The sequence below is a fragment of the Bufo bufo genome, chromosome 4 (assembly GCF_905171765.1).
Source record: "Bufo bufo chromosome 4, aBufBuf1.1, whole genome shotgun sequence".
NCBI classification, from domain to species: Eukaryota; Metazoa; Chordata; class Amphibia; order Anura; family Bufonidae; genus Bufo; species Bufo bufo.
In genome coordinates this window covers 546,999,811-547,025,234 of record NC_053392.1, presented here as the reverse complement: position 1 = coordinate 547,025,234, position 25,424 = coordinate 546,999,811, and the positions used below count along the sequence as shown (strand labels likewise).

Here is a 25,424-nt window from a genome sequence, read left to right as displayed (position 1 = left end):
CGGCAGATCTCCCCCATAACAGTGCCCTCGGCAGATCTCCCCCATAACAGTGCCCTCGGCAGATCTCCCCCATAACAGTGCCCTCGGCAGATCTCCCCCATAACAGTGCCCTCGGCAGATCTCCCCCATAACAGTGCCCTCGGCAGATCTCCCCCATAACAGTGCCCTCGGCAGATCTCCCCCATAACAGTGCCCTCGGCAGATCTCCCCCATAACAGTGCCCTCGGCAGATCTCCCCCATAACAGTGCCCTCGGCAGATCTCCCCCATAACAGTGCCCTCGGCAGATCTCCCCCATAACAGTGCCCTCGGCAGATCTCCCCCATAACAGTGCCCTCGGCAGATCTCCCCCATAACAGTGCCCTCGGCAGATCTCCCCCATAACAGTGCCCTCGGCAGATCTCCCCCATAACAGTGCCCTCGGCAGATCTCCCCCATAACAGTGCCCTCGGCAGATCTCCCCCATAACAGTGCCCTCGGCAGATCTCCCCCATAACAGTGCCCTCGGCAGATCTCCCCCATAACAGTGCCCTCGGCAGATCTCCCCCATAACAGTGCCCTCGGCAGATCTCCCCCATAACAGTGCCCTCGGCAGATCTCCCCCATAACAGTGCCCTCGGCAGATCTCCCCCATAACAGTGCCCTCGGCAGATCTCCCCCATAACAGTGCCCTCGGCAGATCTCCCCCATAACAGTGCCCTCGGCAGATCTCCCCCATAACAGTGCCCTCGGCAGATCTCCCCCATAACAGTGCCCTCGGCAGATCTCCCCCATAACAGTGCCCTCGGCAGATCTCCCCCATAACAGTGCCCTCGGCAGATCTCCCCCATAACAGTGCCCTCGGCAGATCTCCCCCATAACAGTGCCCTCGGCAGATCTCCCCCATAACAGTGCCCTCGGCAGATCTCCCCCATAACAGTGCCCTCGGCAGATCTCCCCCATAACAGTGCCCTCGGCAGATCTCCCCCATAACAGTGCCCTCGGCAGATCTCCCCCATAACAGTGCCCTCGGCAGATCTCCCCCATAACAGTGCCCTCGGCAGATCTCCCCCATAACAGTGCCCTCGGCAGATCTCCCCCATAACAGTGCCCTCGGCAGATCTCCCCCATAACAGTGCCCTCGGCAGATCTCCCCCATAACAGTGCCCTCGGCAGATCTCCCCCATAACAGTGCCCTCGGCAGATCTCCCCCATAACAGTGCCCTCGGCAGATCTCCCCCATAACAGTGCCCTCGGCAGATCTCCCCCATAACAGTGCCCTCGGCAGATCTCCCCCATAACAGTGCCCTCGGCAGATCTCCCCCATAACAGTGCCCTCGGCAGATCTCCCCCATAACAGTGCCCTCGGCAGATCTCCCCCATAACAGTGCCCTCGGCAGATCTCCCCCATAACAGTGCCCTCGGCAGATCTCCCCCATAACAGTGCCCTCGGCAGATCTCCCCCATAACAGTGCCCTCGGCAGATCTCCCCCATAACAGTGCCCTCGGCAGATCTCCCCCATAACAGTGCCCTCGGCAGATCTCCCCCATAACAGTGCCCTCGGCAGATCTCCCCCATAACAGTGCCCTCGGCAGATCTCCCCCATAACAGTGCCCTCGGCAGATCTCCCCCATAACAGTGCCCTCGGCAGATCTCCCCCATAACAGCGCCCTCGGCAGGTCTCCCCCATAACAGCGTCATCCGCAGGTCCCCCCCATAACAGCGCCCTCCGCAGGTCCCCCACATAACAGCCTCCTCCGCAGATCCCCCACATAACAGCGCCCTCCGCAGATCCCCCACATAACAGCGTCATCCACAGATCCCCCACATAACAGCGTCATCCACAGATCCCCCACATAACAGCGCCATCCACAGATCCCCCACATAACAGCGCCATCCACAGATCCCCCACATAACAGCGCCATCCACAGATCCCTCACATAACAGCGTCATCCACAGATCCCCCACATAACAGTGCGTCATCCACAGATCCCTCACATAACAGCGCCCTCCACAGATCCCCCACATAACAGCGTCCTCCACAGATCCCCCACATAACAGCGTCCTCCACAGATCTCCCACATAACAGCGTCCTCCACAGATCTCCCACATAACAGCGTCCTCCACAGATCCCCCACATAACAGCGCCCTCCACAGATCCCCCACATAACAGCGCCATCCACAGATCCCCCACATAACAGCGTCCTCCACAGATCTCCCACATAACAGCGTCCTCCACAGATCCCCCACATAACAGCGCCCTCCACAGATCCCCCACATAACAGCGCCCTCCACAGATCCCCCACATAACAGCGTCCTCCACAGATCCCCCACATAACAGCGTCCTCCACAGATCCCCCACATAACAGCGCCATCCACAGATCCCCCACATAACAGCGCCATCCACAGATCCCCCACATAACAGCGCCCTCCACAGATCCTCCACATAACAGCGTCCTCCACAGATCCCCCACATAACAGCGCCCTCCACAGATCCCCCATAACTATGTCATACCCAGCCGCGTCAGCGGCTCATATGGGAAAATCCAAGCAAATAGACTTCTAGCACAATTCCCTTAAAATATCGCATCGCACATCGTTATCGCAATTTTTAGGGCCCTAATCGCAATCGCACAAAATTCCCATATCGTGCAGCCCTAGTGGAGATGATGCAGTCCTCACACTGTGCCGGTATTAGGGTACTTTCACACTAGCGTTAAAGATTTCCGGTATTGAGTTCCGTCCTAGGGGCTCAATACCCGAAAAAAATGCTTCAGTTTTATCCTAATGCATTCTGAATGGAGAGCATTCCGTTCAGTATGCATCAGGATGTCTTCAGTTCAGTCCCTCTTACGGTATTTGGCCAGAGAAAATACTGCAGCATGCTACGGTATTTTCTACGGCTAAAATTCCGGAGCACTTGCCGGAATGCCAGATCCGGCATTAATTTCCATTGAAATGTATTAATGCCGGACCTGGTACCAAGTGTTCCAGAAAAACTGATCCGGTTTCCCGGTCTGCGCATATGCAGACCTTTTAAAAATGCGAAAATGTTTTATAACGGATCTGTTTTTTCGGATGACACCAGAGAGACGGATCTGGTATTTCAATGCATTTGTCAGACGGATCCGCATCCGGAAACAAATGCTATCTGTTTGCATACGGATTTCCGGAATCCTCTAACGCAAGTGTGAAAGTAGGCTTAGGCAGCTCCGCTTCCAGGCTTCATGGATGAGGCAGCTACTGCATGGCATTTTCGGAATGAGGTGTGCAGAGCAGGAGCGACCCTGGTACCGTACACTGCAGCATGTTGCACCCACCTCAGCAGGATATTCCTTTTGATTTCTTAATCCTTTACAACATAAATGCCGCAGTGTACAGCATGTATTGTACATATTTGTTTTATGAAACTGTTTATAAGACTTATTGCATGTAGAGATGTGACCCCAGCATTTAGATATTGATGGCCTATCCTTCGGACAGTCCTGTCCAGCAATGGAAGCAGAAGGCACCGTCCAATGTTTAGAGGTAGGTGTATTTAAGACGTCTTCAAGTGAATGGGAACTAAGCTGAACCCCCCCACACACACCAATTAGCTGTTTTTGGCAGTAGCCGCCACCAGAAAATAACAGAGGATGGAGCCGGAAGGAGAAGCCTCCATCCACTGTGCAGTGGCCTTCTGCTTCTGGCTCCGTCCTCGGTTATTTTCCGGTGGTGGCTACTGTAAAAAAAACAAAAAAAACGTCTAATCGTTGAGGGTGCCGGGGGCTGATCTGTCCGGAGGATAGGTCATCAGTATATAAACACTGGACAACCTTTTTAATGCTTGCAATTTTCCGTTTCTGCTTTCTAGTTTTTTTTACCCCCAGTCTCCCGGGAGCCATACATTTTTCCATTGACATAGCTGTTTGAGGGCTTGTTTTTTGCGAGACAATTTGCACATTAACCTGTCCTGACCAGTAGCCTCTCCTAGAATGTGAGCAAGGCTAATTGCCTCCACAGGCAGAGCTGCCTAGGGGGTCGGGGCCTCGGTACACATTCGGTTCTGGCTCTTGCCTAAACTACACATTGGTGAGTATTCCTGTCAGGCTGCTCATCCATGATGGCATATCGTAGGCAGGATGGCATCATTACTATCTATTGTAGAGCAGTGTAGTGAGACCCTGACCCCTCACCCCCCCCCCAGTCCTGCTCACATTCTAGGACAGGTTGCTGGCGGCCATTTTAAATAATTTTCAGAGAACCCCTTTAAACGATAGGTCTGAAAATAGTGACACACAAGGTTTATTGGAGAGTTGCAAATCTGTTCATTGCGTGATGACTATAGAGTTGTCCATTTTGGACAGCCCCTGTTAGAACCGCCCTTCTATGGCTTCTTAGGGCGTCTGGACCTCATTCTCTGTGAGCCTGCTGGAGATAGTAGGGTACAGCGCCCGGGTAGCTCGGGCAGTCCCATAGAAAATGAATGAAGCAATGGCACACATGCTTGACTGCTGCCCCAGTCCTTCAGGTAATTCGGGGCCCGTTTGTGATCAGTCTCGATAAGATACTTATCCCTTATGCTGGGTTGGTTTATTGGGAAACACCCCGCCAGAGTGATCAATACCCAGTTCCAGAATGGGAGTCGCTCACGTAGGTCAGTTCTTTGTTCTGGCTCATTAAAGGTGACCCCAAGTAGGGGAACACCCCCTCCCCCCCCCAAATAGGGTGTATGGACAGGGGTCTCTTCATGAGACAACATCATTAATAATAGATTTTTATTTTAGAGGGGCATGTGTTATACTAGTGTACAGACTGAGTTTTAGTCAAACTGCTGTAATTACTTATTTATTCAGGTATTTGTACAGGTTTACATAAAATAATGGTTATAGGGTAACTAAACCAGCAGCGGTGGTCCTTCTAGCGCTCCACACCATCGGCTCTGCTTTGCTTTTACAGCATGAGGAGCATAGAAAGTATACAGGATCTGTACTCCACACACTGCAAAAGCAAAGCAGAGTCAGTGCAGAGTACTCTGAGAAGGGCCGCTGCATCTCCAGTGCTTCGAGAAAAGCTTTAGGTGCCCCTTTTACATTTCTGGTATCACTTATTTGAGTTCTTTTATGTTTCCTTTAGATTGCAGATAAGAGAGTCTCCAGGAGCCATGCTGTACTTGAGGTGGTGGATGACAAGCTCCGCATCAAAGGAGTGAGTACTGGGGTGATCAGATGGTATGAGGAGCATGGAGCTAGCTTGTATTATGCCTCAGTCTTTGGTCAGTGATTTTGAGCCCAAACCAGGTTCGGCTCTAAACACAGAACAGGTGCAGATCTTTCCCTCATACCTTCTCTGTGGAGGTTCCAGTCCTGGTTTCAGCCTTCGGACATTATGAGTGCAGGGACACTTCAAAGTGAATGCCCATATTTTAATGCCAATATTCTATGCTGATGAATTTCCTTTTTTCTCTTTCACCCTCCACGATGGCATTACCACGAGAGAGACCCTCCTCTAACCAGGTAGGCTCAGGAAGAATAAATGACACCTTCCAGGTGAGGGAGGTTTTTTTCTCATGGCAAGGCTATGAGACCGCGTCTGTGGAGGCAAACAGGGGTGGTATTTTAATTTCTTTTAATTTCTTATTTTGGGCTTTTTCCTGACAGGATTGTATTTAGACTCGATGATTCCTTTTTACCAAAGGTGGTGACCAACTTTCACAGACTGGAGCAGATTTCTGTTCCTTCACTTTGTGAGAACCCAAGTTCTGAGGGGGAAGAAAAATTCCACAGGTTGGATGTTAGAAGAGCCATTCTTTAATATCTGGAGGTTACTAAAACATTCAGAATGATTGATTGATTTTCTATTTATACAATATTTGGGGAAAAATAGGGGGTCAGAAAGTGACAAAAAGTTCCCTGGCCAAATGGATAAAAGCTGCAGTATCTGAAGCTTATAAGGTGTTGCACAAAGAACCTCCCAAATTTTATTAAAGGGTTTCTGTCACCCCCCAAAAGTAATTTTTCATTTTTAGGCTAATTAAAATCCTTATAGTGCGATTATTCAATATATAGGGCTCTTACCTTTTTCTGTTTAGTTTCTTTAAAAAACACACTTTTATAATATGTTAATTACCTCGCTACCAGCAAGTAGGGCGGTTACTTGCTGGTAGCCGCCGCATCCTCCTTTCCAAAAAACGCCCCCTCCTCCTGTTGATTGACAGGGCCAGCGAGCGCTCTCCTCCTCCGGCTGGCCCTGTCTGCAACTCAAATCCTGCGCCTGCGCCTTACGTGTCTTCATTCGGCGCAGGCGCTCTGAGAGAAGGACGCTCGCTTCCTCACCACTCCCTCAGTGTCCCTGCGCCGATGACATCACCTCTAAACCCGAAAGAGAAGACGTCATCGGCGCAGGCGCACTGAGGAAGTGCTGAGGAAGCGAGCGTCCTTCTCTCAGAGCGCCTGCGCCGAATGAAGACACGTAAGGCGCAGGCGCGGGATTTGAATTGCAGACAGGGCCAGCCGGAGGAGGAGAGCGCTCGCTGACCCTGTCAATCATCAGGAGGAGGGGGCGTTTTTTTGAACGGAGGATGCGGCGGCTACCAGCAAGTAACCGCCCTACTTGCTGGTAGCGAGGTAATTAACATATTATAAAAGTGCGTTTTTTAAAGAAACTAAGCCACAGAAAAAGGTAAGAGCCCTATATATTGAATAATCGCACTATAAGGATTTTAATTAGCCCAAAAATGAAAAATGACTTTTGGGGGGTGACAGAAGCCCTTTAAAGCCCATTCAACGCATTCTATTTTCTCATCTTGGGCGGAAAGGGCAGATGCTTCAATTGAGAAAATCTGTAAAACAGCAACATGGTCTAGTCCTCATAAGTTTATTAGACATTATAGAGTAGTTATCAGTACTAGTTAGGACTGCATTCTGCATTTGGCAGAAAGGTACTGCAGGCTAGAAAAAACTGCAATACTTAGCGGTACTTTCCAGGAGTCTGACTCCCGCCACTCCTTCTGATTGACTACAGAGGAGACAGTGTACAAGTAAACTTTGAAGTGGAAGCACCGTGACCCCTTCAAACAGCTAATTGGTGGGGATTCTGGGAGACAGACCCCAGCCAGTATGATAAGGATGACCTATCCTGAGAAAAGATCATCGCTATGACGCCACTGCACAACCCCTTTAACTTTTGGTCTGTGCAGGGAATCTGAAACTCTGTATGAGGAACAAACAATATCTGCCTGCTTGAAAACGTATATTAATGGGAATCTATCACCTCCAAAATCGCATTCAGAGTAAGAATACCGCCATGTAAGGTAGGTGCTCTGGGAAATGCTTCTTTTTAGTTTTCTGCCAATAAGTTGCACATCATGGGTGAGGCCGCTCTGTTTGGTGCACCATCACTTTGTCAGTAATGCCGTCCAGACCTCCCCCTCTTTAAAGGGCTTCTGCACTTTGTTTTAACTGATGATCTATCCTCTGGATAGATCATCAGCTTCTGATCAGTGGGGGGTCCGACACCTGGGACCCCCGCTGATCAGCTGTTTGAGAAGGCAGCTGCGCTCCAGTAGTGCCGTGGCCTTCTCACTGTTTACCGCAGGCCCAGTGACGTCACGACTAGTATCAACTAGCGTGGGCGGGGCTAAGCTCCATTCAAGAGAACAGAGCTTAGCCCCGCCCACGCTAGTTGATACAAGTCTTGACGTCACTGGGCCAGCGGTAAACAGTGAGAAGGCCGCGGCGCTGCTGGAGCGCCGCTGCCTTCTCAAACAGCTGATCAGCGGGGGTCCCGGGTGTCGGACCCCCGCCGATCAGATGCTGATGATCTATCCAGAGGATAGATCATCAGTTAAAACAAAGTGCAGAACCCCTTTAACAGTCCCTGAGATTTCAGATCTGGTAGCGATGACACAAAGGAAGCCAGGAACAATGAACGGAAGAGATCCCACCCACGGTGCACCGAAAACCTTATTAGCATAAAACTAAAAAGGAGGTTTTCTTAGGATTATAGCACCAGATGGTGTGGTTATATTTTGGGGCACCTATTCTATATGGCGGTATGCTTACTATGAAACTGATTTTGGAGGTGACAGACTCTCTTTAAGAAACAGTTTGGGCTGTTTCACACGAGCGGATGCCGTGCGTGACATCCGCTCCGTGAATGACAGCCAAGACCCGATGCAGACAGCAGAAGCACGGAGCATTAACATGACTGATAATGCTCCGTGCCTCTCTGTGATCTCTTTACTACGAAATCACAGTGACAACTTTATCTCACTGTGATTTCGTAGTAAAGAGATCACATAGAGGCACGGAGCATTATCAGTCATGTTAATGCTCCGTGCCTCTGCAGTGTGCATCGGGTCTTGGCTGTCATTCACGGAGCGGATGTCACGCACGGCATCCGCTCGTGTGAAACAGCCCTTTAGGCTACTTTCACACTCGCGTTTTGTGCGGATCTGTTCAGATAATACAACCGTCTGCATCCGTTCAGAACAGATCTGTTTGTATTATCTTAAACATAGCCAAGACGGATCCGTCATGAACACCATTGAAAGTCAATAGAGGACGGATCCGTTTTCTGTTGTGCCAGATTGTGTCAGTGAAAACGGATCCGTCCCCGTTGACTTACATTGTGTGTCAGGACGGATCCGTTTGGCTTAGTTTCATCAGACGGACAGCAAAACGCTGCAAGCAGCGTTTTGGTGTCCGCCTCCAAAGCGGAATGGAGACTGAACTGGGGCAAACTGATGCATTCTGAGAGGATCCTTTTCCATTCAGAATGCATTAGAATGCAAACTGATCCGTTTTGGACCGCTTGTAAGAGCCCTGAACAGATCTCACAAACGGAAAGCCAAAAACGCGAGTGTGAAAGTAGACAACCGGTTTTCTAATGACTAAAACCCACCTTTTGTTTCAGGGTTAGACTTTCCCTTTAAAACTGTGTTTCTTGTCAAAGTATCCTACATAACAAGAAGATGTTCACTAATGGTCTTATGTGGAATTATCCTTTGTATAATTACTATTAAATGCCTCTGACTAGTGTGGGTCACCAAATGCAAGTTTCCAATGTGCTCTGTACCCTTCACTTCCATATCACCACAGGCAAAAAGTAATGCTGCATTTTACAGAAGAAGGTGACAAAACAGCGCCCCTTTCTCTGGCAGCACCTCACAGACTTCCTTCTGTGCTTGATGACCGCTCTGTGCAGCTTCAGCCAATAGCTGGCACCAATAAAAACGTCAACTGCAAAAAACGAGCCCCTGCACAAGACTATCGGCAGAAAAATAAAAAAAATAGGGCGTTCAGAAAATGGAGACATCATAGAAAGTAGACATATTTGATATCATTGTGTCCGTAACAACCTGCTCTATACAAATAGCACATGATCTACCCTGTCAGATGAATGTTGTTAAAAATAAAAAATAAAAACGGTGCCAAAACATCAATTTTTTTGGTTACCTTGCCTCACAAAAAACGTAATCTAGAGCAATTAAAAATCATATGTACCCCAAAATAGTACCAATAAAACTGGCACCTTATCCCGTAGTTTCCAAAATGTGGTCACTTTTTTGAGTTTCTACTGTAGGGGTGCATCAGGGGGGCTTCAAATGGGACATGGCATCTAAAAACCAGTTCAGCTAAATCTGCCAAAAACCATATGGCGTTCCTTTCCTACTGCGCCCTGCCGTGTGGCCGTACAGCAGTTTACAGTCACATGTGGGGTGTTTCTGTAAACCGCAGTATCAGGGTAATAAATATTGAGTTTTATTTGGCTGTTAACCCTTGCTTTGCTACTGGAGAAAATGGATTAAAATGTAAAATCTGCCAAAAAAGTGAAATTCTGAAATTTCATCTCCATTTTCCATTTATTCTTGTGGAACACCTAAAGGGTTAACAAAGTTTGTAAAATCAGTTCTGTATACCTTGAGGGGTGTAGTTTCTAAAATGGGGTCATTTTTGGGTGGTTTCTATTATGTAATCCTCACAAAGTGACTTCAGACCTGAACTGGTCCTTAAAAAGTGGGTTTTGGAAATTTTTCCGAAAGATTTCAAGATTTGCTTCCAAACTTCTAAGCCTTCTAACGTCCCCCAAAAATAAAATGTCATTTTCAAAATGATCCAAACATGAAGTAGACATATGGGGAATGTAAAGTAATAACTATTATATGAGGTATCACTCTCTATTATAAAAGTAGAGAAATCAAAATTTAAAAATTTGGGAATTTTTCACTATTTTTGGTAAATTTGGGATTTTTCCACTAATAAAGGTAAAATATATTGACTCAAGTTTATGACTATAATGAAGTACAATGTGTCACGAGAAAACAATCTCAGAATGGCTTGGATAAATAAATGCGTTCCAAAGCTATTACCACATAAAGTGACACATGTCAGATTTGCTATATATATATATATATATTATTTATTATTACAGTATGTTCATAAAATGGCCCTTGCAGAACGTAATGCGCATTCTGTCATCCGAGCAGCGTCCAGCTGTGACAGTCAGCCATGTGAGGTGAGGGAACACTCGACATCTGCTTACCAAGAATCTGAATCCCTCCTGTGGAAAGCATAAGATACCATCTTTCCAGCGGAGATTTAGTGCAGAACTTGAGCTGTCAGATTTTATATGCGCAGTTTATAAAGTGGTAGATGGACGTCATTTGATTTCTCAGTGTGTGGAGGAGCAGTTTTTAAATCTCTTGCCTGACGTAATTACTTATGTAACTTAATTCCCATAGAAACCATTATATTCATAAATATAATTTAGTGCGGTCCCTTAGCTAACATTGTACATTTCAGAAATCATTATTTAACGTTATGGCCACAATCCGAAATCGCAGTCACACACCTTTACTGTTCTAGCTTTATAAAAGTGCAGTTATTATTTATTTGAAAGCGCCAATAATTTCATGATCATGTACATCCAAAGGGGGTTACACATACATAATATAAAAGTGCAATAAAAAAGAAACTCTTAACAAACTGGTACAGAAGGGAAGAGGGTCCTGCCCGCCAGAGCTTACAATCTATAAGGCTGAGTTCACATGGGCGAGATTTCCGGCGGGTGCAATGCGGGAGGTGAACGCATGGCACCCGCACTGAATCTGGACCCAGTCATTTCTATGGGGCTGTGCACATGAGCAGTGATTTTCACGCATCACTTATGCGTTGCGTAAAAATCGCAGCATGCTCTATATTGTGCGTTTATCACGCAACGCAGGCCCCATTTAAGTGAATGGGGCTGAGTGAAAATCGTGCGGATGCGGTGCGATTTTCACGCATGGTTGATAAGATGACAGTCTTTTCACTGTATTATTTTCCCTTATAACATGGTTATAAGGGAAAATAATAGCGTTCTTTAATACAGAATGCTCAGTAGGTGGTCAATTGAGGGTTAAAAAATAATTAACTCACCTTCTCCTCTTGATCGCGTAGCTGCCGGTCTCTTCTTACTTCTTTAATCATGAGCTGCCGGCTAAAGGACCTGTGGTGACGTCTTATCACATGGTCCAATCACATGATCCATCACCGTGGTGATGGACCATGTGATCTGACCATGATTAAAGAAGTAAGAAGAGACCGGCAGCTACGCGATCAAGAGGAGAAGGTGAGTTAATTATTTTTTAACCCTCAATTGACCACCTACTAAGCATTCTGTATTAAAGAATGCTATTATTTTCCCTTATAACCATGTTATAAGGGAAAATAATAACATCTACACAACACCGAACCCAATCCTGAACTTCAGTGAAGAAGTTCGGGTCTGGGTACCAGTCAGTTTTTTATCACGCGCGTGCAAAACGCATTGCACCCGCAATCGCAATTGGGTGCCTACTCGCGCGGCTTTGCCGCAACGCATCCGGACCTTATCCGGACACGCTCGTGTGAACTCAGCCTAAGGGAAGGGAAGAACACAGTAGGTCAGGGTATAGGCTGCTCTTATGGCTGTGTGGTGGCAGCATGCTCATTACAGGTGGTAGGCTTTCTTGAAGAGGTGGGTTTTCAGGTTACTTTTGAAGGTTTGGGTGTTGGGGGAGAGTCTTATGTTCTGAGGTAGCGAGTTCCAGAGTAGGGGGGATGCACATGAGAAATCTTGTAGTCAATCTTGTGAAGAACTGATGAGAGAACAGAGAAGTACGGTAGGTCATGTGAGGATCAGAGATTACATGTAGGGATGTATCAAGCAAGCGGATCAGAGATGTAAGGAGGGGACTAGTTGTGGACTGCCTTATATGTAGTTGTTGGTATCTTAAACTGAATTAGCTGGGCAATGGGGAGCAAGAGATTGGCAGAGGAGTAACTGGGTGAGAGGTGGATTAGTCGGGCAGCAGAGTTCAGAATAGCTTGGGGGGGGGGAGCGAGAGTGCTAGATGGGAGGCTACAGAGGAGAAAGTTGCAGTAGTCTTGGTGTGATGAGGGCATGCACTAGTATTTTAGTTGATTCAGGGGTGAGGAAGAAGCAAATGAGAGATGTTCTTAAGTTGAAATCTGCAGGCGGAGGTGAGGGTTTGGATGTGTGGCTTAAAGGGATTCTGTCACCAGGATTAACGATATGGAGATATTGATATGTGCCCATTAGTCTTAATGCAGTGTTTCCAATCATCCCTCTGTTTATGACCTGTGTGCCTTATATTCTTATAAAAATCGATCTTATTCATATGTCAGTCACCTCTGTCAGGAGCCCAAGAGGTTGTCCCACGATCTCCTGGAGCCCAGCACCGCCCATCGATCCGAAGCCCAGCACCGCCTACTACTTTATTTTCACTGCACTATCCTGACGTCATGTTATCTCTGCGCCGTAGTCTCGCGCAGGCAAAGCGATGCTGCCTGTGCCTGCAATCTCCCCGCCCAGCGCCGCCTCCTAGCTAATTTATTCACTGCACTTGCCTCTGTGAAATTGAAGAGAAGCGCCGTAATCTCGCACAGGCGCACTGGCAGAGGCATCAAAGTGCGCATGCACCGTCTTCCTGGCCTCTGCCAGTGCGCCTGTGCGAGATTACGGCCCTTCTCTTCAATTATACAGAGGCAAGTGCAGTGAATAAATTAGCTAGGAAGCGGCTCTGGGTGGGGAGGATATCTGTGGATGACACTGAGGGGGATATCTGTGGATGACACTGAGGGGGGATATCTGTGGATGACACTGAGGGGGGATATCTGTGGATGACACTGAGGGGGGATATCTGTGGATGACACTGAGGGGGGATATCTGTGGATGACACTGAGGGGGGATATCTGTGGATGACACTGAGGGGGGATATCTGTGGATGACACTGAGGGGGGATATCTGTGGATGACACTGAGGGGGGATATCTGTGGATGACACTGAGGGGGGATATCTGTGGATGACACTGAGGGGGGATATCTGTGGATGACACTGAGGGGGGATATCTGTGGATGACACTGAGGGGGGATATCTGTGGATGACACTGAGGGGGGATATCTGTGGGTGACACTGAGGGGGGATATCTGTGGGTGACACTGAGGGGGGATATCTGTGGGTGACACTGAGGGGGGATATCTGTGGGTGACACTGAGGGGGGATATCTGTGGATGACACTTAGGGGGGATATCTGTGGATGACACTGAGGGGGGATATCTGTGGATGACACTGAGGGGGGATATCTGTGGATGACACTGAGGGGGGGATCTAGGGAGGGGTGTGGGGATGTTGGGGTGGGAGGTCCGGGAGGGGTGTTTGGGTGGGAGCTCTGGAAGGGGTGGGAGGTCCGATAGGTATGTGGGGGTGGGAGATCCAGGAGGGGGGCCAATAAAAATTTTTTGCTATGGGACCCAGTCATTTTTAGCTACGCCCCTGATTGGTAAGATTGGGCGGGCACTGGAGCGATAGAGCGCCCTGCTGTAGGAGAAGCCAGCGGGAGATGAAAGGAGGAGGGGCCAGCTCCTGGTGGTGTCGGGCACACGGCGCAAGCATGGCGGTGGAGGATCTGACTGAAGCCTAAAGACCAGACATCAAGGTAGACCTGCAGAAGAAGGTGACAGCGCAGTATGTGATGTATACATGTGTGTAATGTATGTAGTGCAGTGTGTGATCATCATATACTGCACTACATACATTACACACATGTATACATCACATGCCCCCTCACAGTAATAATGCCAAGATATGTGCCCTCTTCACAGATGTAATGCTCACACGTGCCCCCTCACAGTAGTTATGCCCAGATATGTGCCCCCTCACAGTAGTTATGCCCAGATATGTGCCCCCTCACAGTAGTTATGCCCAGATATGTGCCCTCTTCACAGTAGTTATGCCCTGATATGTGCCCTCCTCACAGTAGTTATACCCTGATATGTGGCCTCCTCACAGTAGTTATACCCTTATATGTGTCCCCTCACAGTAGTTATGCCCAGATATGTGCCCCCTCACAGTAGTTATGCCCAGATATGTGCCCCCTCACAGTAGTTATGCCCTGATATGTGCCCTCTTCACAGTAGTTATACCCTGATATGTGCCCTCTTCACAGTAGTTATACCCTGATATGTGCCCTCCTCACAGTAGTTATACCCTGATATGTGCCCCCTCACAGTAGTTATGCCCAGATATGTGCCCTCCTCACAGTAGTTATACCCTGATATGTACCCTGATATGTTATACCCTGATATGTGCCCCCTCACAGTAGTTATGCCCAGATATGTGCCCTCTTCACAGTAGTAATGCTCACACGTGCCCCCTCACAGCGTTTGCATTTCTTTCTGGCAAAGCTACCTGGTTCCGGCCCGTGAAATTTATACCAAGTCTAGTGCGGCCCTCAGACGAAAAATGGTTGGACACCACTGCTCTAAGTATATTATAAATGCATTTGATACTAAGGCTACTTTCACACTAGCGGCACGGACCTCCGGCAGGCTGCTCCGTCGGATGAAAAGCCTGTCGGATCCGTCCTGCTGCTAGGCACCGTGTGCCTCCGGACTGCCGCTCGTCCCCATTGACTATAATTGGGGCAGGGGCGGAGTTCCAGAGAGGCACGGCGAGAGGCTTCCGGAATTAATGTTTGACATGTCGTAGTTTTATTCCGGCAAGCCTCTCGCCGTGCGCTGCTGTGCCTCGCTAAAACTCCGCCCCAGGCAGGTAGAGCTCGACCGGTCAACACTACTTCTTCCCACGAAAATCCGGACCGGTAATGTAACTGGAACTTTGTCATTTACATTAATCTACTCCGATCAGCCTAATATGCGCTCTTTCTTTGGAGCGGTACATCGCTAACATAGTGGACATCCCTAACTGTATATACCACACACAGGACAGTGCCACAGTTTCATATATCACTGTACTGCAGGCTATTGTGAGCATCTAATACATCATCCCAGCTTACTGAGAAGTAAAAAGGAAGATTGTTAAAGCTGAAAAGGAAAGCTGTCTGATATACACAGTTGCTGATCAGCTAAAGGGGAGATCTCTTGCGATATCATATTTCTTTTAACCTGGTTACCCATTCATGAAACAGTGTGGATGAACTTGGACTATTAAGTACAGTATTTTTCGCTTTATAAGACGCACTTTCCCCCCCCCCCCCCCCCCCCCCCAATAGTGGGGGGAAAATGGCAGTGCGTCTTATAAAGCGAACACTGCCATGTTTACTTTGCTGACGCTGATACATCGCAAGCCGCAATGTATCAGAGGGGTGGGAGGAGGGGACGGAGGCTGGCAACACTCGCGGCGGGGCCCGATGCAGTCACTGTACTGTAATACATCGGACCCCGCTCACGGTAATTATCACATGTAAAGTCTATAATCTTCAAGCAGTGTCTCTGCTTTAAACTAGGGCAATCCTCTGTAGTGCAACTCACTATGAAAGCGGCAGGCAGAGCGGCAGCGTAACCTCGCGATTCTCACTCATTCATGGGAAGGAAGTGGGAGGAGCATGAATGAGTGAGAATCGCGAGGTTACGCTGCCGCTCTGCCTGCCGCTTTCATAGTGAGTTGTACTACTACAGAGGATTGCCCTAGTTTAAAGCAGAGACACTGCTTGAAGATTATAGACTTTACATATGAAAACGGCTTCATTACACTCTGCTTTCTTCTATACCAGTACTCACTATGAAAGCAGCGGTCCAGCCGGCGTGTGACGTCACTCACTCGGTCATGCTCCTCCCACTTCATTAATGAAGCTGGCAGGAGCGTGACTGACTGAGTGAGTGACGTCACGTGCTGGCCGGACTGCTGCTTTCATAGTGAGTACTGGTATAGAAGAAAGCAGAGCCATTAAAAGATTTTACATATAAAGTCTACTGTGTGCCCTGTGGTGTAATGGGGGTCACTATTCGCACAGGGACAATATACTGTGACACATATGATACTGTGACCAGCATAAGATCATCTTATGCTGGTCACAGTATCATATGTGTCACAGTATATTGTCCCTGTGTGAATAGTGACCCCCATTACATAAGATGCTATATATGATGCTACATCCCCCGTAGTAGTGCGTCACCCACAGGTCCCCATAACAGTGCGTCACCCACAGGTCCCCCCATAACAGTGCGTCACCCACAGGTCCCCCCATAACAGTGCGTCATCCACAGACCACCATTAGTTCAAAACCCCTCCAAAAGCACACCATTAGTTCAAAACCCCTCCAAAAGCACACCTTTTGGTTCAAATTTTTTTTTTCTTATTTTCCTCCTCAAAAATCTAGGTGCGTCTTATCATCAGGTGCGTCTTATAAAGCGAAAAATACGGTACTTTGATATAACTGCTCCCCCTTTTGGACATTAATGGGATTAACATTGAATGACTAACAGAGAATATTGTATATTCCCATATACTGTGACTTCAATTTTACATTTTTATCTTTAACATATATATATTATTTTTTATATATATATAAAAAAAATTAATTTCTCCATTGGTCCCTATTGAATTTCTATTCCTTTTAGTTGATCAACAATAACATTTATATTTTGTTATATTTTTTATTTTTCCATTTTTTATCCTTTGCTCACTATGTTGTGTAAATTGGAAATATAATAAATTATTAACAGCATCACGTACATTGTGGTTAATACACACGATCCTAGATATTTTGAGTGCCTCCCAGACCCAACATTTACCACAACCTACTTTCTCTTGCGACACGTGGGTGAGTCGCTGGGTAGAGCACCTAGCCGTAGGATTTTCAGTTTGGTGTAGCCACTGACCCAGTTTTAAGTTTAAGGTAATGCTTGCAGTTTATGGTGCATTTTGGAGCTGACAGGTTCCCTTTAAATACTCTGCATGTTACATCCTTCTCATGGCTCTTTGTCTGTTTTCACTTCCTTTTATTGTGTTTTATAGTTCTGCGTCGTGTAATGTTGTGGCTCATTATAAGCAAATTATAACTAGCATTTCCATTTAGTCTTGATAGACTTGTTTGTTTGTCCTAAAGACCTCTGCGGATGAAAATATAATTATGACGTTCAGCGGAGGAAAATGCTAAATATAATGCGGCTTATTTGTGATTGTTAATAGATGAGGCTTAGAAGCCAGGACTTCTTGTGATGACGGCAGACTGCAGAAATTCACATTTCATTAAGAAGAACTATTCTAGTGTATCGGCATTGTCTCTTCTCATTAGTGGCTAGTATGTACAATACACGGAGGCCTTTCTTAACCCTTTAAAGGTGTTATCCGGGAATTTACATTGATGACCTAACCTTTGGATAGGTCATCAATATCAGATCGGTGGGGGTCCCAAGTTTTAGCTGTTAGAAGAGGTCGGTGCTCCATGAGCAATGCGGCATCTTCCAAGGCCATGTGACATGATCCTACGTTGGTTACATGGCCTAGTTGCAGCTCAGCCCCATACAAGTCAATGGGACTGAGCTGCAATACCAAGCACTGCCACTATATGATGTACGGCAAAGGATAGATCATCAAAATCAGATCGCTGGGGGTCTGACACCCGGCACCCCTGCTGATCAGCTGTATGTAGAGAAGTAGACAGTTGCCGTCTCTTGTCTCTCTTCCTGCTCGCTGCTGCTATGTCTGTGGCGATCAGGAAGAGAGGCAGGAGACGGCACGCCTTCACTTTATACAGCTGATCGTCAGGGGTGCCGGGTGTCAGACCCCCAATAATCTGTTATTGATGATGATAGGTCATCAATATCCAAAGCCTGGAAAAACCCCTTTAAGGACGCAGCAAATTTTGTCCTTTTTGTTTTTTTCTTCCCCACCTATCAAGAGCCATAACTTTTTTCAGTCAACTTGGGCTACTTTCACACTGGTGTTTTGGCTTTCCGTTTGTGAGATCCGTTCAGGGCTCTGGGCGGTCCAAAATGGATCAGTTTTACCCTAATGCATTCTGAATGGAAAAGGATCCGCTCAGAATGCATCAGTTTGCCTCCGTCTCCATTCCGCTTTGGAGGTGAAAACCAAAATAATGCTTTCAATGGGGACGGATCCGTTTTTTATGACACAATAGAAAACGGATCCGTCCTCCATTGACTTTCAATGGTGTTCAAGACAGATCCGTCTAACACATTTGTGTTAAAGATAATACAAACTGATCTGTTCTGAACGGATGCAGATGGTTGTATTCAGGGCCGCTGATAGGCCAGTACAGCTGGCCCAGTTGTACCGGGCCCGGCTGGCAGGGGGGCCCGGCAGTGGCGTAGCTATAGGGGTCGCAGCGGTCGCAATTGCAACCGGGCCCCTAAGTCAGGGGGGCCCACGGGGCCCCCTCAGCCAGGAGAACGCGGCCCCAAGCTGGTGAAATCAGATTCACATGGGGCGGAGGCGGAGCGGAGGCGAGGCCCTGCATGACGCGCACTGTGCAGGGCAGGGCAGGCTAAGTAGGAGGAGGGAGGGGGAGTGGCTTCAGTTGAGGTCAGAAGACGAAAGAGGAAGCTGTGTGCAGCCGCCGGTACTGACTGACTCCGCCTCCTCTCCTGGCTGAGAGCTCCCCTCCTCGGCTCCTCCTATCCTGAGCCTGCGAGTGCGGCTGCCTGCCAGACTGTCTGCTGGTGCTGAGGTGAGCGTGGCTAGCTGGACCATCCGACTGGACCAGGGTCCTGGTGGTCCGGTCCAGACCAGTTAAAGTGTGTGTCTGTGAACTGTGAGTGTCCCTGAGTGAGTGAGTCCGGTCCGGGGGCCCTAACCCGCCTGGTGGAAGCGCCGGTGGCGGTGACATAGTCAGTGATAACTAAGCCCAGCAGCCCCAGACCAGACCAGTCAATACCCGCTCCTTTAGGAAAAAACTAATCAGTACTCTCATCACTCAGATGTGACTGCAGGCAGCACAGCAGCAGGCCAGAAGCGATCGATCAGCCAGGATTAATGTGCACAGCCTGGGTGGGAGGCCCCCCTTACCCTGGCCTTAGGCAAGTGACAAACTGCCCCCCCCTCCTCAATCTGAATCCACAGATCCCCTCCATAACAGTGCCATCCACAGATCCCCTCCATAACAGTGCCATCCACAGATCCCCTCCATAACAGTGCCATCCACAGATCCCCTCCATAACAGTGCCATCCACAGATCCCCTCCATAAAAGTGCCATTCACAGATCCCCTCCATAACAGTGCCATCCACAGATCCCCTCCATAACAGCGCCATTCACAGACGACCCCCCAGCGCCATAAATATCACTTGTAGACAAATCTGCATGTTGTTTCAAGGCGGCGTCTGGGGAGGGGCCAAGGGCGGGGCCAGGGGTGTGGCTGAAGGAGGGATCAGGGGGTGGAGCTGAAGGGGGCCCCGTCATGTATGCTGTACGGGGCCCCATGATTTCTATCAGCGGCCCTGGTTGTATTATCTGAACGGATCCGTCTGTGGAGATCCATGACAGATCCGCACCAAACGCGAGTGTGAACGTAGCAGTTGTATGAGGGCTTGTGTCTCTTGTTCTGGACGTGCTGTATTTTTTTTAATGGTACCATTTAGTATTCCATGTAATGTCTTGCGAAATTGTAAAAAATTGTCTTGTTGAATGAAAAAAAAGCAAGCACAAGTCCACCATTGGAGTTTTGTTTTTACAGCTTTCATTAAAAATGACACGATAACATTATTCTGTGGATCAGTGCGATTATGGCGATACATACTTTTGTTATGTTTTACGACGTTTACAAAATGAAAACCTTTTTAATTTTTTTTATCTAATCATATTTATGATATTGATAAATATTTTTTTTTGTTTTCTTTGCGAGGGCTTGTTTTTTTGCATGAAGAGCTGTAATTTTTAGGGCAATTTGAGGCACAGAACTTTTTTAAAAAAAAATTTATTCCCTTTTTTTGAGAAGCAAGGTGACAAAAAAAAATGCAAACTTGATATTTTAATTAATAGAACATTTCCAGATGTGGCAATAACAATTATGCTTTTTTTTTTTATATTAAGGTAGAAAAAGTTTTTTTTTTGTCATTTACATATTTTTATTTGCATTTTTTTTATATTTTATTACCCTTTTTTTCTAAATTTCTTTGGCTTTTTTCCCCACAAGGGACTTGGATTGTATGATACACAGCAATACGTCTGTGTTGCAGTGTATTTTAATTTTACTGGAATCCTAATTGCCTTGTGAAGGACCTGGCTACCATGACAAGCAATTGCCTTAGGTGGGGTATCTAATTGCTCAGATGCAGCGGTCGCTATTGATCTCAATAAACTTCCAGAATCTGAGTTGTCTCTGATCCTGGCCACTGCAGGCGAGTATCAGCTGTGTACGCAGTCGGCACCTACTCCGTATAGGGCAGACTCATCTGCTGAACCCACTCCATTCACTCTCCATGCATGGACAAAATACTGGGCAGTTATGTCATGATGCACATAGGGGATAAAAGGGTTGTCCCAAAAGTTATTATTCATCTACTCTGCAGATTTTTATTTTTTTTATATTTCAGTTGGAATAGTTTGTTAAAAACCGCTTCTGTGTCTTTATATTACCTGCTCCCTGATCCCTCTGTGAACATCCGCCTTCCAGTGCGATGACTCTCATGGCTGGCTGCAGAATAGTGGGAATCATTCAGCTGCCAGTGTAGAAGAGGAAGGTTGTGGAACAGATCTGCTGGACATGTGTGACCACTGGCCCAGAACACATAAGGTGGAGGTTCGAAGAACACTAGCAGAATCTAGACAAGGGAGCATTTTTAATTGATTTAAGTTGAAAAATTGTCTTTTTTTTTTTTTTGTGTCAGCTAGCCGAGTAAATGGAAATTAATTAATGTGCCAAATCATTTAAGGTTTTGTGCAGATGGAGTCAGAGCCCTTCGTTTGGCTTATACACCTCAAGCTCTTGGGCTATACATTAAAGGGACACTGACAGGGCCAAAAAGTATATTAAGGTATATATATGACCGTACAGGTCTTATAAAGTGTATAAGAATCATGTAAGTATCCCCCCTGTCCACCTTATAACTACAGTAATGTGAAGTTTTATAACCTGTTGGAATCGGGTTCAATCTGCCCAAGGGGCGGTGTTTCACCTCAGCTTGCGCCCAGCCAGCCTCGCCACAACTGCCGTTTGAAGCGCCGCCCAGCTCATCAATATTCACTTCGCTGGGCGGCTAACTAGTGTCCCTGGCTATCTTCAGCGCATGCACCCGGCACCCTCACTGGCCGGGATCGCATCGCGCCTGCGCACAGTCTCATTCTCAGAGGCAGCCTGGGCGCAAGCTGAGGTGAAACACCGCCCCTTGGGCAGATTGAACCTGATTTCAGCAGGTTATTAAACTTCACATTACTGTAGTTATAAGGTGGACAGGGGGGATACTTACATGATTCTTATACACTTTATAAGACCTGTACGGTCATATATATACCTTAATATGCTTTTTGGCCCTGTCAGTGTCCCTTTAAGCTTATCCTTAGGGCTCCTTTGACCCAGCAGACCCTTTTGGCCTTTTTGGGTGCCATGCCTGATATACCTGAAAGGGTTTCAGTCACCTGAAAAATTGGTATTAAGCTGGCTGACAGTAGCGATGTGCTAATGTCAGCTGAACACAACTATATTAGCGCCATCTCGCTGCCTAAAGCCCTTATTGAGAAAAACAAACTTTTATAATATGCTAATTAGCCTCTAGGAGCATCCCCCCCCCGCTGATCCTAGAGGCTAATTAGCATATTATAAAAGTTTGTTTTTCTCAATAACGGCTTTAGGCAGCGAGATGGCGCTAATATAGTTGTGTTCAGCTGACATTAGCACATCGCTACTGTCAGCCAGCTTAATACCAATTTTTCAGGTGACTGAAACCCTTTAATTCAGCAAGAAAGCGTCAGTCTGCTCTCTCTTATGTGCCAGGTTAGTTTAAGGTTCCCGTCTTACAGAGATCGCCTTGACGTGTGGCAAATGGGCCCAAATAATTTTGTACAAAATGCATTTACTTAATAAGCATAGCATTAGCATTAGAATGCTTTTTTGTACTTTATTTGGTTTTCAGAGTGCTGTTGCATTGTAATTTTTTTCCTCTATATTTTATCTTAGTTATATTTTTCATTTTAAAATTATAAGAAAATTATAAATTTTGCACTAAAAAATATAAATATATATTTATGGAGCTGATACTTTTGCACTGATATTTTCTGGTGTAATTTGTATGTTTTTCCAGTGCAATTACACCAGAAAATATCACTGTGTGGCCGTAGCCTGTGCTGTATGTGCATCATTATATGTGTGCTTAAACAGAGCGCCTCCAGACAGCTTAGTGGGCTACCTTAGAGCGGAGAATACTTTACATATGGATTTACCTGTGTGACTGCAGTTCCACTTTAGCAGCAGTAGATGGCGCGCTTTGTACAATGGAAAAGATGTCCTTATGTACAGTTAGGAGGAATGTGAAAACAGAGGGTATTTCTTAACCACAAAAGTTTGGTTCCAAATTTCTGGGCTGTGATCATTTTCCACTTCCAGAAATGCTGGACGATTTAAGTCCTTGGAAGCAGAAGGTTGTGCCGTCCGAAAGCTGGACAGTTACCAGTGCTCACAGCTAAGATGGGGTCTCCGTATCAGCAGTAATGTGCTAGCATATATCAGGCTGCTATAACTTGTCAGATTATGGGTGACGTCTATTTTACAGTTTTGTGGATGACTCTTATTATGGGCAAAAAACAGTGTACCGCCGTAATTTTGTTACCATTAGCCATAGTTTTTCCACCCTCTGCCCATCCTCTGACCATCATGGGGGAGATTTATCAAATTGGTGTGAATAGCAACCAATCAGATTTCACTTTTCATTTTCCAAAGGATCTCAGAAAAATGAAAGGTGGAATCTGATTGGTTGCTATGGTCCACCAGTTTTGATAAATCTCCCCCTATAACTACTGTACATTTGCTATCCTTCTATTGTTATTGCTGTAAGAGCTCCGCCATTTCTATGCTTCCCCATAGCTGACTGCGGTGTTAGTGACTTCCATTCACATACAGTAGAAGAGCAGGGGTGCACAACCTGCGGCCCTTGATACCATTCTCTGTGGCCCCCAACCATCTGGTAACAGACATGTATGTCTATGTCTTGTGGCTGCTCACATGTATTTTTCATGTATTTCTCCCATTAGATGGGAGTCCTGGAGGTGTAACTAGACATTAATTGTATAGAATGTGTGTTCAATATGCCATAAGTACAATATTTCAGTTGTTAATACACCTTTAAATTTTAATTTCGGCCCTCGTCATTTGTTCAGTCTGGCCCCCAACCAGGAAACGTTGTGCACCCCTTCAGTAGAGCATGTTGCATTGCTTTACTTACATTGCTCCAGATCTACAGCAGTGCTTCAAAGGTTGGGAACCCTTCAGAATTTTCTATTTCTGCACAAATTTGATCTTAAACTACAAGTTTTCACACAATGCTTAAAAGTAGATAAAGAAAACCAAATCGCAAAACATTTTTACTTATTAGGAGTATGTGACCAAGTCTAGTATCTTTGACTCATTTGCGTGATTCGGTTATCTTTATCCACTTGCCGTGTGTGAAACCTGATGTAGTTTTAGGTCAAATTTATACAGAAATATAAAAAAATTTGAAGGGTCTAAACTTTTAAACACCACTGTACATGTATTGGTTAAAATCTACACGCAGAACGGCGTGTGCAGGCCTAACCTGAAATTGGGCGTAGTAAATACTACACTCATTGATATAGACTGGGAAACACTGTTTCGCCTTCTGTTCATGCAGATGCAGTGTTCTCCCCGGTCTCAAACCTTGGATGCTTATTGTTTGCCTTATAATCCCTGAGGTTACTCACAGAGGAGTCCTCGTTTATCCCCTGGACAGGGGTTTAATTGAGTGGAAATACATTTTCATGTGGGCAAGCATTACAGCTCACCTATCCCCTCTTTCTTTTTGTTCTTTATATATTTAAGGGAGTTGTTTCCACCCATTTTTAGCCCTTTCTACCCCGGGCTAGTTTTCACCCTTCTGCCCAGGCCATCTGCAAATCTGACATATGTCACTTTATGTGGTAATAACTTCGGAACACTTTTACTTATCCAGGCCATTCTGAGATTGTTTTCTCGTGACACATTATACTTCACGATAGTCATAAATTTTAAACTGATTTTTACAAACTTTGTTAACCCTTTAGGTGTTCCACAAGAATTAAAGGAAAATGGACATGACATTTGAAAATTTCACTTTTTTTGACAGATTTTCCATTTTAATAAAAAAAAAATCTTTAACACATCGAGGGTTAACAGCCAAACAAAACTCAATATTTATTACCCTAATTCTGTGGTTTACATAAACGCCCCACATGTGGTCGTAAACTGATGTAAGGGCACACGGCAGGGCGCAGAAGAAAAGGAACACCATATGGTTTTTTGAAGGCAGATTTTGCTGGACTGGTTTTTAGACACCATGTCCTATTTGAAGCCCCCCTGATGCACCCCTACAATAGAAACTCCCAAAAGTGACCCCATTTTGGAAACTAAGTAATAAGGTGACAGCTTTATGGGTACTATTTTGGGGTACATATGATATTTAATTGCTCTATATTACGTTTTTTGTGAGGCAAGGTAACCAAAAAATGGTTGTTTTGGCACAGTTTTTATTTTTTACATTCATCTGACAGGGTAGATCATGTGCTATTTTTATAGAGCAGGTTGTTACGGACGCAATAATATCAAATATGTCTACTTTGTTTCAGTTTTACATAATAATGCATTTTTTTTTATTTTTATGTTTTTGTGTCTCCATTTTCTGAACGCCTTATTTTTTTTATTTTTCTGATTGTCTTGTGCAGGGGCTCGTTTTTTGCAGGAAGAGTTGACATTTTTATTGGTACCACTTTTGGGTACATATGATTTTTTTGGTCATTCATTACACTTTATGGGGCAAGGTGACCAAAAAATTGGTAATTTTGGCACAGTTTTTATTTATTTTTACAGCGTTCACCTGAGGGGTTAGGTCATGTGATATTTTTATAGAGAAGATCGTTACGGACGTGGCAATACCTAATACGTATACTTTTTCTCATTAGGGTCTCATTTTTTGCGGGATGAGGTTATGATTTTGGGGGGCATACGCCTTGCTTGGT

At 46.2% G+C, this 25,424-nt stretch overlaps 1 protein-coding gene across 3 annotated transcripts in view; it reads left to right on the top strand.

Moving 5' to 3' along the window:
- Window positions 1-25,424, top strand: part of APLF (aprataxin and PNKP like factor) — a 254,569-nt gene that overhangs the window by 11,873 nt on the left and 217,272 nt on the right. For all 3 annotated transcript variants that reach the window (XM_040430044.1, XM_040430043.1, XM_040430045.1), the window contains exon 2: window positions 5,095-5,166. In XM_040430044.1, coding sequence (XP_040285978.1) covers window positions 5,095-5,166 — 72 coding nt within the window. The remainder of the gene's footprint in view (window positions 1-5,094; window positions 5,167-25,424) is intronic.